This window comes from Vanacampus margaritifer, chromosome 10 (genome assembly GCF_051991255.1).
Source record: "Vanacampus margaritifer isolate UIUO_Vmar chromosome 10, RoL_Vmar_1.0, whole genome shotgun sequence".
Lineage (NCBI taxonomy): Eukaryota > Metazoa > Chordata > Actinopteri > Syngnathiformes > Syngnathidae > Vanacampus > Vanacampus margaritifer.
In genome coordinates this window covers 15,325,857-15,341,072 of record NC_135441.1, presented here as the reverse complement: position 1 = coordinate 15,341,072, position 15,216 = coordinate 15,325,857, and the positions used below count along the sequence as shown (strand labels likewise).

Sequence of the window (15,216 nt, the reverse complement as noted above, 5' to 3'; positions counted from 1 at the left end):
TTGTTAACAAGAGTCTGAAAAAAATGTATTGCATGTTTAGAACAGATAAAAATTTGGGATCAATCGTCAGTTAACTAGTGAAACAATTGTAATTGCAATTAAAAATTCTAATCGCCTGATGCCCCTAATTAAAAAAAACTAAAGATTATAAAAAATTAAGGGCGTCAGACGATAAAAAATTTGAATTGTAATTTATTGCATGACTTCAACAGTTAACTCACGATTAATTACAAATTTTATATCTGATCTAAATGTACAATTAAAAAAATTCTACGTTTTCATACTCTTGTTAACAAAAGTGGAAAAAAAATGTGAAACTAATAGAAATAGTATTAATATTGAATTTTTGATGTCAATGGCAGTGAATGAGTTAAAGTACATGTAGCATTTGTCCTTAAAATTGCATGAAATTAATGGCAGTTTTCTATTCTTCTGATTTCTAATTTCTAGTTTCTGAAGGTAAAATGGCTACGATAGGGCATCCGGTACTGGTATCGGTCACCATCGCAAGTACTGATGCCTTGAAATAAGGCTCTGTATCGTCCGAATACAGCTACCTGGTATCGGTACTCGCCCATCCCTACGTTTTATGAATAAAACCTCTGCCTGGTTTTAAATGAACACTCGAGGCTCTTACATTATTGCATTTCAATGTTGGTCATTATGGTGCTACTTGAACAGCCAAGTAATTTCTGAGGTCTTACTTGGTGTAAAAAGGTTTGACAACAACTGGACTGGAACGTGGAGACATGCAGGTCTACCCGCCTCAGCACAACTGACCAAATCTAAATCCTGATAACAGTTTGTGTACGTGCGCCTGTTTCTGTGTTATTTAAACTGCACAACCATATTGTTTGAACACCTGTTAAATTATGCAGAACACAAGCATTATGCATGTGTGTATCGCTGTGTATTTGCACATATGGGGATACTCACACTGACAACATTAGGTACAACAGCCCAATCTAACGTAGGAGTAGGCTAGCTACCGACCATATGTGGCCCACACGAGTATTTGATCCGGCTGGCCATGCAATTGTAGAAAGAAAAAAAAAAACGTAACCTCAGAGGTACTGTTTGGTAAACTTGCCAAACAATGACGCAACAACTTATAATATATAATAAAGAGTCATTGTTTGAACATTGAAACAATTATCCCAACATTTGGATGGTAAGGGGGAAAAAAAAAATCCTGATAGGAGAAAGGCATAATGTGATCTGACTCAAAAATCCTGACTTCATTTTACTATAATTATAGTCATTGTAACATAATCATGGTTATTTGGATGTTACAAGAGCTCTACTATTTTTTTTCCAATTTCATTTGTACGTTTTCCTGTCTTTTTTGTCATTCAGTGTTCATTGTATGTCGTGTGGACCTCCCGTGGAATGCTTTTAGTGTTCTTGACTGTGACATTCATTGAAGGATTGTATCAGCACTTCATGCAGCGAATGAGAGCAGAGAATGGCAGCACACTAAATATTATTCACACTAAATGGTAAATGGACTGAACTTATATAGCACTTTCTACCTCGTATGGGGCTCAAAGCGCTTTAAAACACATTTTTATTTTTATCATTATTTTTTTTTCAGGAGAGCTCAGTATTGTTCATTCGATTTGACATCATCATTGCTCTCCTTTTTTAAAAAAAAAAAAAATAAAATTTAAAAAAAAAAGTTTTTTGTTTTGTTTTTTAAATATATATATATATATATATTTTGTATGTGGGTGAGCATGTGCGTGCGTGCGTGTGTGTATTCATCAGTTCACCTAAAGCCCATTAAAAAAAAATCCCATACTAATAATATAATAATAAATTGCCAAATGCAGAAACATCAATGTAAGTTATCACGATGTAGTGGCTCTCGCTAACAGACAGAATTAAGTAACCAGAATTAGGTTAAAAAATTCTATATACGTAGACCATGTTTCTATAAATTTTGATATTTGGTTTTTATTTGAGGCAGATATTTTTTCCATTAAAATGTGATTTATGAGGAGGTTAGACCATTGGTCGATATTCAGACTTTGTTTATTTTTCCAGTTAACAAGAATTGTTTTTTTAGCGATAGTAAGGGCTACAAGTGTAGATTGAAATTGTTTATGTGGTAAGTCAGTTGTTGTTAGGTCACCTAGCAAACACAAGTTTGGAGATAAAGGTATCCTACAGTCCAAAATAGCGGAAAGTTTTTCTAAGACTTTAGTCTTAAAACACATATTTGATGTTTTAATTGAGCATTATTATATTTTAAAAAGGCAGACGTTTTGATAATGACTTCCTTTTAGATCTTATTAGATGTACATGTTTACCTTAATTTGTAAGGTGCCACAAAAAACAGTATAAGTGAGTATACAATGGTCTTCTTTAGCTAAAGTGAGAAAGTGTGTGGGTTTGTGTGTGCGAAAGAAGATGCTACTAATGCCACACTTTTCCATCTAACCTCCTCGCCTTAAATCTCCCAGCCCAAATGGCCCCTCCTGGGGTATCATTAACAACTCCACCTGTCTCTCTCCTCATCTTCCTGCTTCAGAACATCAAACATATGTGCCTTGGTAGACAGCTTAAGTTTCACACATACACACAACGCAAACATGCTGTCAAGATCTAGACAGAAAACTGCTGACATTTTTGTGATAGTAACAACCTTATGTATTGGGGCAGCGTGGTGGATAGAGGTTCGAATGTCTGTCTTATAGCATTGAGATTTTATTTCAAATTAATGTTAGAACGTCTCACCATTACAACATGATGTTTATGTTACAGTGGTGTCTTGTGAGACTAGTTTAATTTGTCATGAGATCACGATGGTAACTCAAAACAGTTGTATCTCAAATCATCTTTTCATATTGAAATGAATGGAAATTAATCCATCACAGTCATTAATCCGTTCCAACCTCCCCACCAAGGAACATGTTTGTATATGTGTATTTTAGTGAGGAAAAATACATAGTACTCTAACATACTATAATTACATAGAATTAGAAATACTTGGCAACCAGTTCAGGGTGTACCCCGCCTACTGCCCGAAGCCAGCTGGGATAGGCTCCAGCAACCCCCGTGACCCTTGTGAGGAAAAGCGGTTAAGAAAATGGATGGATGGATGGATGGATGGATAGAAATACTTGGACTTTTTGTCATACTAAATCAATTCAATTCTGCTCCTTCTGGTGTGGTAAGACACATATACATATACTGTCCATTAAGGTGTTATTAATATATTGCCATAACAGTTAAAGCACTGCAACAGATATGCTGATTAGTGTAAGCATGAAGCTAGCGGAGCTTTTCTTTAGGCCCTTATTGTTTGGTAGTTTTAAATAAACAAGGTGTCATTTTCTTTCTTGGAAGTTTAGTTTGACAGTAAACCTCAACTGGGAGTGGAATGAACCAGCTTCTTCTTTTTTTTTTTTTTTTTAAATGAATTATTCACTATTTATCAAACTTCTGCAGATTTTAAAGTGTTGAAGAGTTGAACGTGCTTAATTCAAGTTGGGTCAATCTTATCTCAAGTCATCACTGTAACTGAATAGCCTACTCTAAGAATGTCTACAGGTGCAAACATGAGTTTGAATAGTTGTTTGATTGACAGGCCACAAGTCGAGGGTGTACCCTGCCTCTTGCTTGAATTCATTCTGCGGTTACCTGTGACTTTGCGGACAAGCGCCTGCACAGGAAATGAAAATGAAAGAAAAGATGGAGTAGGGCTATACACACCTTCACTCCTCTGGGAAGACTTTCTTTAAGATGTTGGAGAGTGTCTGTGGAAATTTGTGTTCATTCATCCAGAACAACATTTGCGAGACCAGATGTGGGACCTGTGTGAGGGTTTGCCTCACAATCTGTTCTAGGTCATCCCAAATGTGCTTGGGCCCTACAGTCATGCAGGAGCAGCATATTATCTTTCCTAAACTGTTGCCACAAAACTGGAAGCATGAGATATTGACAGGCATCAACAAATGAGATTTCACCAGATAATAAATAGATTTGTCCCAATACTTTTGTCCAATTAGAGTACGAGTGTGCAAAGAGGTGCTATGCAGTGGTTTACCACAGCACACACTATGAAATGGTAAACATATTGTACATTGGCAAAATGTGCATTATTGTTTTTTAATAAGGCATAATACTTGCAACAATTCTTGTGCTGAATCTCATTACATTTGGAATTGTGGGTCAGCTCAGGGCATTTTTGAGACAAAAGCTGCAGGCTGAGACCAAAAGCCAGACTGACCCCTGGTGGCGTAAGTAACAACCGCATTGTGTTTCTTGTACGATTTTTTTTGGTGTGTGCTCCATACGCCTTCCTTAGAACACTGTAGGCAGTTAAAGGTGAAGATAAATCAGAGAAAGTTGCAGCTCATTGGGGATTTTTAACATTGATTTTGTAATTCTGCATTGATCTCAATGGGTTAAGACAAGGCTCTTAGTACAAAATCCACTTGATTGGTATTTGACTAATGAGTGCTCTTTTTTATTCCCAAAGGAGAGGAAGCTAAAAAAATAAATAAAAAAAAACACGAAAAAAAAACAGCACTGGAATACTTCCCACCCATCTGTCTCTTTTCCTTTAGGGCGACTCTCTCTATTACTGCCAGTGTCTGTCTGCTCATCTCATAGCCTGGATCTTTGGCTCTGAGTGAGCAGCCAAGCAGAACTTACCACCTCTAAGACTCCTGTGCAGCAGCTCGGCAGAGGAGCTGCTCTATATGCACAGCACAGGCACGGAAAAGTGCTCTGCAGGTCCAAAGCTACACCTTGTAACTCTATTAGGAGGTTGTTGGCAATGTTTAAGATACATGAGAGGAAAACAAATGTTAAGTGCTATAAAGGAGACAGATGCTAATTGCTGACAGCAATTTGGCAAACATTATCAGACAGAATGAACTGTCAAAATTACCCATCTCAGACCGGACTGGTGCACATGTTCCCTTTTCCTCATTTGTCCTCAACAGCAAAACAGAGTAATTTATGCAAATTACAAACAGTCCTATCAGATTGAGTCCAAATTGTGCCATTTCATCTGCTAAAAAAAACAAGACAAAAAAAGAAACAATTTGAAAGCGTGGACCATAAAACTGAAAGTGAGGTATTATATAAAAAAAATGCATTAAATCAGTATGCATTAAAAACTGTGAGCTAACTGTATGTGTTTTCTTTCTTTCTTAAGTAACTTTGCCTTTTTACTTTTCAGTATATACACACAGAATCATATACGCTGTAATTATATACAGCATGTATAATTGATCACTGACATGTATTTTAATATTTTGTATTTCTGTGTTTGATTGACATAATTGTGTAGAGCAGATAAACAATCTTAAATAGTTCACATCAAATCAAGTGCCCTATTTTATTTTTATTGGAGCTGAGGAAGAAAAAATAGTGTTGTAACAACATAACATTTAACTAATCTGCCCGTTTTCAGGGAGATATGCAACATCAGCGCTAGAAGCTTATTCATTTTGAAATCCCTCCAAGTGAGACCTAATACTCTAAACCCCCGATAAAGCTATTTAGACTTTGCCATCTCATTTTCCCCTTATACTTAAGTAACAATTCTACTTACTGCAGAATGCTTATATCGTATAGTATTGCATATTATTATCCATATTTTCTGTAAAACTGTAAAGGTGGATCTTTATTAAATTGATTGGTCTTGGGCATTATAAATTGGTAGCTTGATTTATGAGTGACCCAATTTACAAGTTTTTGAGATACGAGCCGTTGCTGGGCCGATTTTGTCTTAAGTTTTGAGCTACTAGCTATGGTGGCAATACATTTCACAACAAGCAGCAGTTTGACAAATGGTGACCAATTCTTCAAAAGGTGAAGTTAACTTTAAAACTAAACATAAAATGTAGAGAAAGTTATGTTGTGTATTTTATCAAATAAAATTTACATACATGTCTCAAGAAGGCTAGCATAATGCTAACACACAATGCAAAACACTATAGAAGGGCTAATGAATCTAACATCATTTGCTATAATTATAAAAATATATATATTTTAGCAAAAATACTCACAGACATATATTTTTCAAAAACAACTAATATTGCAGCTTAGTTGTATAGTTTTCTTTTGTGTTTCATCAATAAATCTACATGGTGTCACTACAAAATTATGTATCGCTGAAAGCTATCATGAGCCAGAGCTATGGTAGCGCATAATTGATTTAAAAAATTTAAAAATAAAAACAAACACACAAAACACCCAGTGTTTTGTCAGGGCTACACAACTTTGATGTCAAGTAGGGGGCCGCAAAATACGTTCCTGTGGGTCTCAAATAGCCCCCAGCCCACAAGCTTGAGACCACTCGTTTTATTCCTTATGTTATTTTAAACTATGTTATTACTCTATGCTTTTATATAGTACAATAGAGTGATATATTTCCAAATAATAAACACATTTAAAACATTTTGATGTTTTACCTTTTGGGGGGGGGGCATTTCAATTCCTTTCAATTTAGAAAAATAATTGAGAACACACACACATACACACACACACGCAAAAGCAAGTGTAACTCACGTGGTGAAGGCTGGATTGTACTTGGCTCCCAGGTAGTAAGAATACAGGTTGAACATGCCAATCATGAAGGCCACAAACACCATGATGAAGATGACCATGAACTTGAAGATGTCCTTGACTGTGCGTCCCAGTGAGATCTGCAGCGGGCCGAAACTCTCGTTGGCCGGAAGGATGTAGGCGATGCGCGAGAAGCTCAGCACAACCGCGATGGCGTAAAGGCCCTCAGAGATGATCTGGGGGTCTGACGGGCGCCACTTGTTCCTGGCTGGAGTAGGTGAGGGGGAAAAGACAGTGTCAGAACAGATTATTACAGATAACAAATATAGCTTCATTAATGGTGCAGGTGTTCCTAAAGAAGCGTTAGAATTACATAAACAATAATAATAATAAAAAATACAATAAAAAAATTGTGAGGATCTGTCTTCAAGTGAAGCAAGACGCTGAATAAAGACAGAAAGACGAGCGTTACTGAGATGAAGCAGAGCGATGGGTGGAACTGACAAAAGATGGATGTGAGATCTGTGGAGAACAAAGAGCGGGGATAAAGAGATACAGAGTCTGGGGAGAAATAAGAGCAGACAGACAAGCAGGGAAGAATAATGGGCTTTAGGTAAAAAGTAAATAAAGCAAATAAAAACAACAGCAGGGACACCTTAGGAGGGAAGATGGAAAGACTACTTGTGGGAATAGTTATGGTGTCCCTGAGAAGACATATGGAGGGCAGTTAAAGGTGATTATCACTGACAATGAGGAAGGTCATAAATCATCATGTGATTTCTGTATGCTGTGTTAATGTGTTGTGACAGAGTCAGGCCACTAGATGGCAGCACTGATGAAGATTCTCTTCCAAGACGCAAGCAGTGCAGTAGCTTGCAGCAAATGTCTGTGCAGTATAGAGAGAAAATGGTATAATAGCAATAAAAACAAACTCTGTTTTACAAAAAAAAAAAAATAAAATTATAACAGTTGATATGTTCAAGTTGAGTACAGAAAGATTGGATGATTGTTGTTAGAAACATTTTCTTGCATACACTCCCTTTCCAAAGTTCTAGTTTTAAAAAATCACATTATTGACATTTTAAATTTGGAACTCACTCCCATTATCTCATATTTTAGCCTATAGCTAATTTTATTTTTTAAAAATTACTTGTCTCCATTAAGTTACTGTTGCAACAATTATCCAAATTTCATACATGCTTGTATCCTGGCCTTAAGAAAAATTGTCCAAATGAGTTTTAGTATTTTGTACAGCTTGTATAATCTTTTTTACATTTATTTTAGAGATTTGAGTTGTAATTATAAGGAGCCAATTTATCTTTAGTCACTGTACATATGTAGTTGGTCGCTAGATAAAAAGGGACTCTGTGTGTTGTGTTTTCTTTTGTGGGTGATGAAAACTGATGAGGCATATTGGACAACCAGAAGGGGGGGATTTTATATTTTTGCACGGCAGTCTGTGTCTAATAAACACAAATCAGTACAGCAACTGTTTCAGTGGCTGTCCGCTCGGACCGGTTACAGTGGCAAAGTCCGATTCATCAGCAACAGTGCAACAGCAGCAAGTCCGGGCGGACAGTGTCTTAAAAAGTTGCTGTACTAATTTGTGTTGCTGTTGTTGTATACTACAAAAATGCACTGAGCTGTCACCGTCTTGCAATTATGCAATTAAATGCAATTAAGCCATCTAGTGGCAGAAAATATTACCTCAACACAAATCAATATATATATATATATATATATATATATATATATATACACACATACACAGGGAGTACTCGAGTTACGTTGTATGCGACCTACATCGTTTCCCGAGCACTTTTTTTTTTGTTAATTTCCCACAGTAATCAAGCTATTTTAAAGTTATTTAAAGTTGTGTTGTTGTTACTTTCAGCAACGGACGTCCATCAGCAGGTCGGCTCGCCATCAGGTGCGTCACATTCCCGTGTTTAAGTTTGAATTAGCTCCGCTTTGCCGTCCGTCAGCAATGAATCTCCGTGCGGAAACACAAAATATTGGTTCCGATTTTTCCGGGTCGCGCAAATGTTTCAAAAAATTACTGTACAAAGTATTTTGATGTAAATATCGACTTTAACGGAGAAATCGACTTAAGTCGCAAAGCGTAGGAACGTCCACCGTAACTTGAGGACTCTCTGTATATATATATATATATATATATATATATATATATATTTTTTTTTTAATTGTACATTTACCACGGATATACAATTTGGGATTAATTGTGTATTGAACTCATGCGATTAATTACGATTCAACATTTTAATCGCCTGACATCCCTACTTTTAATATTTGGTAAATAAATAAATAAAATCCTAAAACTATAAGCACCAAACAAAAATTCCCTAAAAGTGTTCAAAACTCAAAATACTATTTGATGTCATTTCCCTTTGAAAAGCAATAACAGAAAACAGCTCACCGAATGTAAAGTAGGCCACTTCGTCAGGCAGGGAGGCGTTGCTGAGGTCTTCATCTGGCACATGCATGTCCACGTACTGCTGGGCTTTGGAGGCCTTGAGGAACGCCATGAATCGTGCTGTGAAGGACGCCACAAAGATGGAGAGCATGCCAAAGTCCAGAACGTTCCACAGGTGCATGATGTACTCTCTGGGCCCATCGGTCCAGATCTCCTTGCACTCGGACCAAATCATACCTGTTGATGCCAAACACGTACGCAATACATATGCAAATATTCACAAAAGCACACACTTGAAAATAAACAGATGTTAAAATTTAAGCTCGTCATTTATAAACAACTCCCCAGATTTCACCACTTAAAAGTCATGCATGGTCTCATTTAAAAAACAAGTCTGTCGCCTTTGGAGCCGAAGCAAAGAGAAAATTGCTCATTAGCAGTGCAACCATCAATGTAATCTCTGCAACAATGACTGGAATCATAATAGGCATGTTATACCCAAACCAGTGACCATTTATTGCACTCACACAGAAGCACAAAGCAGCACAGTAAGTATATATGAAATAAAAGTCAGCAGATTTGTGAAACAGCCGAGGTCTGATTCCAATTCCAAGTATTTTCTATCCTTCATGTTTCCTTATATTTTTCATGAATCAGGACCATTTCTTCTTTCACAAGGTTCTATCTGTTCTCATTATACTCCATTGTGTTGCTGTAACATTTGCTCTGCTGAGGTTTTATTTCCTTTCTGCTTTTTGCTAGACTGCTTCGGCCAGTTTCCATTTGAGCTTTAGGAAATAAAACACGACCAGTGCATTCATCGTGCAATGCTACTTGATATCAAAACTGTGAATGTGCTATGCTGCCTTATCGTCATGGTGCAGAAACTTTATAATATATATTCAACTAGACTGTAAAAAGGCTAATCAGTTTCTCCTGCTTGCATTATCATAGACCACAGATAGCAGTTTGAAGCTAATTGGAAATGCAAATCTTTCTTTTTATTACTTCTACCATGATTAAATGGTTGTGGATCTGTTTGTATTTCTGTCAATGACTTTTGATATATTGTGACAACTTAGATGTCTTTATTGTGTGAAGGATGTTCCCATTTAAGTGTCACAATGCAGACATAACATAAAAATATAATAAGCAAAGTAAATAACATCTTTGTTAAATCAGTCTTTCAAAATGGAGAGGCAAACACCTCAACAGCCTCAATGAGGGCTCTTATCTTGCCTGGTCTGATTTCAAAATAAATATGATATCTTAACATGTCATAATGAAAATGTATCCCAACTCACCCAACACCCACTTCATGATCAACATCTCTGTCCAAGAAAATTGTGTGGTCTTGACTCTGAACACCTGCCGCGGGTGGTCCGTAATGGTCTCATTGGGCAAATTTTTGACGCCCTCGAAGCGGTCTGAGGCGTTGACCACCAGTAGACCCAGGAAGATGGTGAAGGAGACCGCATGAGCCACAAATTTCATGAATGGGCTTCGCAGGATCTGACCCAGCTGGAAGAGCAAGCACGAAACAATACAATATAAGATAGAAGATAGAGGCACAAATGATCTATGGACTTAGAATTTCAATGAATGAGCGCGCTAAGGTGATCGACCGTGGATATAGAAAGTCTACACACCCCTGTTTGAATGCCCAGATTTTGTGATATACTGGGATGGGGAATTAACCAATCACATTGTAACGGATGTTAAAGTCAGGTCAAGTGCCTCTGATTACCACAAATTAAGTTCAGTTGGTCTTTTGAGGTTTTGACTGCTGTATATGCGGAATTGTTTATAATTCCTTCTACCTTGTTGGGGGGAAAAAACAGCTGCTAACACCATATTTCACTTTAGTGAGGATCAGTATTGTGTGGACCAAACCTTTAGGAACTATGGCAAAAAAAAGAAGAAGCTCAAACTTAGTTTAATCGGACCATAACAAAATCTCCCAAACGTGTAAAAATTTTATGCAAGCATGTGATTTCAGTTGTTTATGTTCACTTCCCCTCTGGAAAAGAGTATTTTATAAGCCACTATATTTTTTCATTTGAGTTGTACAGGTTTGATGGTAGAAAAGTTTTGAAATTATTTATCTTGGTCTCATTTTCTTATACTGTATCCTGTATCATAAAAACTTGACATTTGAACGCGGGTGTAGACTTTTTATGTCCTTGTAACTTGAATAGTAAAGATGTTTTTTTTTGTTTGATATAGCTATATCTATATGTCAGAAACATTTCAAAGGGCTTGGAATTATAAAAAAAATCTTTGAGGAGCAGTTTTGCTAATCAACAGCTTCATTTGAGCAGTAACTGAGAAGCAGTTTTTGGAATGTTAATCCCAGGGACCTGATGCAAGTTGTTATCAAACAATAAAAATATAACAATATAATAGAGGAACAAATGTATTATTTTTCACATAATCAACAGTTTTTGCTTTTCAAATTTACATTTGCATAGAAGTAAACGGTATTTTCTTTTAATTTTCGGTTTAAAAAAGGCACTTCTGGCAATGCAGCGCTTTACGCGGTGAAAACAAACAGCATATTGGATTGCTTTTGACTGTGACTACAAACCAGGCAGATTGTTATAGTAATAAAACGAACTTTCATCATATTTTGAAATCAAAATAATCCTTACTAATCAAATTACAACTATGCAAAGCCCAATGCTTTTCAATGAGCGGAGTCCAGACACTTATTTCCTGCTATTTTCAGCCAGACTTTTGTGAAAAGTGTACTCAATGTAATGTGTTTCATTCCGGTGTTGTAATGATTATGATGTGTCAATCTTAGGTTAGCTTAGCATTTAGCATGGCTTCTCTGTCATCTTTTGATTACTCAACTTTATTTATAAAGCACTTTAAAACAAGCATTGCTGTATACAAAGTGCTGTACATGCAGTAAAAGATAAGTAAGTCAAGAATAAAACAAACATTGTAAGTAAGTATACAAGGAAATAAAATTTAGGTAAGTGAATACATACATAAATAAACTAGACTAAGTGCAATTTCTGCAGAAATTGCGTGGGAATTCTGAAAGTTGAATGCTAAGCTGAATGCTTATGAAGAAAATTGAAAGATAAATTATGTGAAAATTACAAAGTATAATTGTAGTTGAATGATAAATGAATAAAAAGAAATCTTGAACTGCAATCTAGTGAAGTTGGGATTCAAACCATTGCCTTCTATTTACTGGTCAAACATCTGCTGTAGTAGCCTTTTCCAATGAGCCACAGAGGACTTGCTGTTGTCACCTAATGGAAAGATATCTTGCTAAATTTGAGAATATGTCATTGAAAACCAATGGAGATTTAGTGGGTTTACTATGTCAAAAACACTTCATGTCAAAAGACATTTGGACAATGACTATTCATGAAATTGAAGTTGGGAAAAAATGAGTCCCATCCTGGATTTGAACTCACATACTCCTCATCATCCCTTTGTGAGAACAATACTTGTCAGAAGTGTAACTTACACACCACCATAGAAGCAAAGAGCGACGAAAAGAGTTACTGACTTAGGAGCAACTCCACAAGATGTTTAGCCACACTAGCTAGCCAGCCAAAGCTCATTGCTAGCTAGCTGGTGCAGTGTAAGTAGCCTCGACCGCCGACTACCGCACGTACGTGACGTGAACATGTTTCCCCTAATTGATGGTTGAATTATTAGGGGGGGGGAAAAAACATCTGTAGTTCTCAGTTTTCAATGTGTTAGTGACCAGTAGCAAAATTCTCATTTTAACTGCAATGCGAAATCTTTTATTTCGAGCCCTGACTTATTGTGCATAATAATAATTTGGAACACTATTAACCAAAATATATATATTTTTATCATGGTTGTTTTGACCAATAATATCCACATTATTATAAGGTGAGATATACTGTAATTATTGATTAAAAAAAACAACTCAAATGTCATTGACTATTTACAAAAATTAACAAAAGTGGCATTTGCTTAAGAATTCGGAATTCAGAATAGACCGAGAAAAGAAAATGCAAGTGGATTCTGCATATGTGGCTATAAAAAATGCCACAGTGCGTCAATCGAATAAAAATATGCCCTACACATACATGCGCACAGTTTCAGCACCACTATTCAAACCTGCTGAGTTTAATATTATCTTTCCACAGGAGACCACTACCGTTTGCAGGCACTGCAGCACATCCCACTGTGGTTCCAATGCCATGCACGCAAGCACACACACAAGCACACACACAAGCACATGCACACACACGCACACAAAGTAGAAAAAGGCGAAGCATGATTCTGCGAAAACATCCTGGAAACATTCCCCTGTCACTTGGACATGTTCCTACTTCAGCTGCTGTGATGATACGGTTGATTCAGTTCAGCTCTGCTTAAATGAGATGCTTGTTCCAGATTGGGCTGTGTGAGACCTGCAAACCCCATCAGGTTTGTTTTTATAGTAAAAAAAAAAAAAAAGAAAGAAAAGGAAAAAAGCTCATTTGTCTTCCCCCCAAAACTGCAGTTTGGAGAAAATAAAGCAAATTTCAACCAAATAAAATGTGCTCTTTGTGAAAGGAGACTCTCAGAAAGGATGTGCAAATATCCTGAAATCTGCACATGCTCTGATTCTGCAGAGATGAGTGTCCACTGACAATAGAAACACAATAGATTAACAGATGTTCTCTAATTATTTTTTAAATATTGTATATAACAAAAGAAAACATGAATTTTAATTGATGAGCTACACATTTATTTATTTATTTGTTCATTCATTCATTAATATTCACACAAAGCATACTTGGCTGTAATTAGTGCTTTCAGCGATAGTCTGCAAAACCATCAAGTAGAAATCGATTACGAGTGTGCCATGTGGGTATCGATGCATGGATGCATTTTCCTTGTGGAGCCCTGGGTTTGAATCTCCCAGGAGACAAGTGTGTAAAGTACAAGGTACAAACATCTTCCAAAAAAGGACAGCAATTTAGGGCAGGAGCCCAATACAACATCTCTAGACACAATTAAAAAGCTTACATTAGGAAAAGTGCAAGGTCAAGAAAATGGCTCATGTTAGTAATGCTAATACACAAGATCAGTATTCCCTACATTTCTTTCAGCTAAATATTTAAAACTAAGACTTGCACTCTTCTGAAAATACTTTCAACAGGATCACCTACACAAATATGTATCAGCTGTGCAAAGCTAATGTTTTATATGCTTTATCAGCATTACTCATTCGCAAGCGTACACACTTTTTACACCTTGTCTACAGAACTAATCAGTCACACATTTGAGGCACTTAAGGGGTCCCTGACAGGCTTTATCGAATCCTACAGCGCACATAAGTACACACACGCAGAGACAGTGCTAAAACCTTAATGATAATGTAGAGGATTAAAAGATTATTCATCAAGGGGACCTGGAGCTTTTACATAACAGCTCAATCATCTCAGGGGTATATGTCACATTACAGCATGTCACTTTAGATTCTAATCAACCTAATGCGGACAAGGAGAGCAAGAAATACCAGACCAGAGTAATAGACTAAACTCTCTCATCTTCACTTGTTCTACTGTAATTCTAGCATTAGGAAAACAACAGTGAGAGAATAAAATGGTATGCGTGAGTGTTCATCAAACCTTGCTACATGGCATGATCCAGTAGGCAACAGCCAGGAATGGCAGACCAACGGTGACGCCCAGCACGGTCCAGCATTTAACCCCGACGGACTGCTGCCTGAGACCAGGAAGGTTCTCATACCAAATGGTCATTAACTGCTGTTGACAGTTTGGATGGGCGACAAACTGGGGAGAGAGGGCAGAACAGGAATGAAGTAAATGAAATGTCGAAAATATATTCACAAATAATTTTGAGGAAAATGAAAAAAGAAAGGTCCTTTACTCAGAAAAACTGCAACATGCACTGCAAAATTTAAGATGCAACCAAGATTAAAAATGTCAAATCAATCTGCCAAGATCAATGTCTGCCAAGATATTTCTAGGCATGAAAACAAACTCTTGGGTTAGGGCTAGCCCTGTTAATCCTGCCCTCTCTAATAGTCAGAACATTGACACTGGACTTTAAAATAAAACAGACTCAGTTGCAATTTTACGCTTGTTTTCTTAATTTTTGGGGGGTATATTTTGGAACTTACACATTTAGTTCAAAACCTGCGGGCATCTGCTGACGCCAGGGACATCTTAAATTAGATAAGCTAATATTAGTACTGACTACTCTTTCATTCTATTTATAGCCCTGTTTCTTGTAGTAAAACATCAAAA

At 36.7% G+C, this 15,216-nt stretch overlaps 1 protein-coding gene across 1 annotated transcript in view; it reads right to left on the bottom strand.

Moving 5' to 3' along the window:
• The window catches only part of trpc7b (transient receptor potential cation channel, subfamily C, member 7b), a 73,201-nt gene that overhangs the window by 38,556 nt on the left and 19,429 nt on the right, over positions 1-15,216 (bottom strand). The window contains exons 4-7 of the mRNA XM_077578586.1: positions 14,575-14,739; positions 10,264-10,480; positions 8,963-9,196; positions 6,529-6,793 (exon numbers count right to left, since the gene is read on the bottom strand). Of these exons, the coding sequence (XP_077434712.1) occupies positions 6,529-6,793; positions 8,963-9,196; positions 10,264-10,480; positions 14,575-14,739 (881 nt within the window). The remainder of the gene's footprint in view (positions 1-6,528; positions 6,794-8,962; positions 9,197-10,263; positions 10,481-14,574; positions 14,740-15,216) is intronic.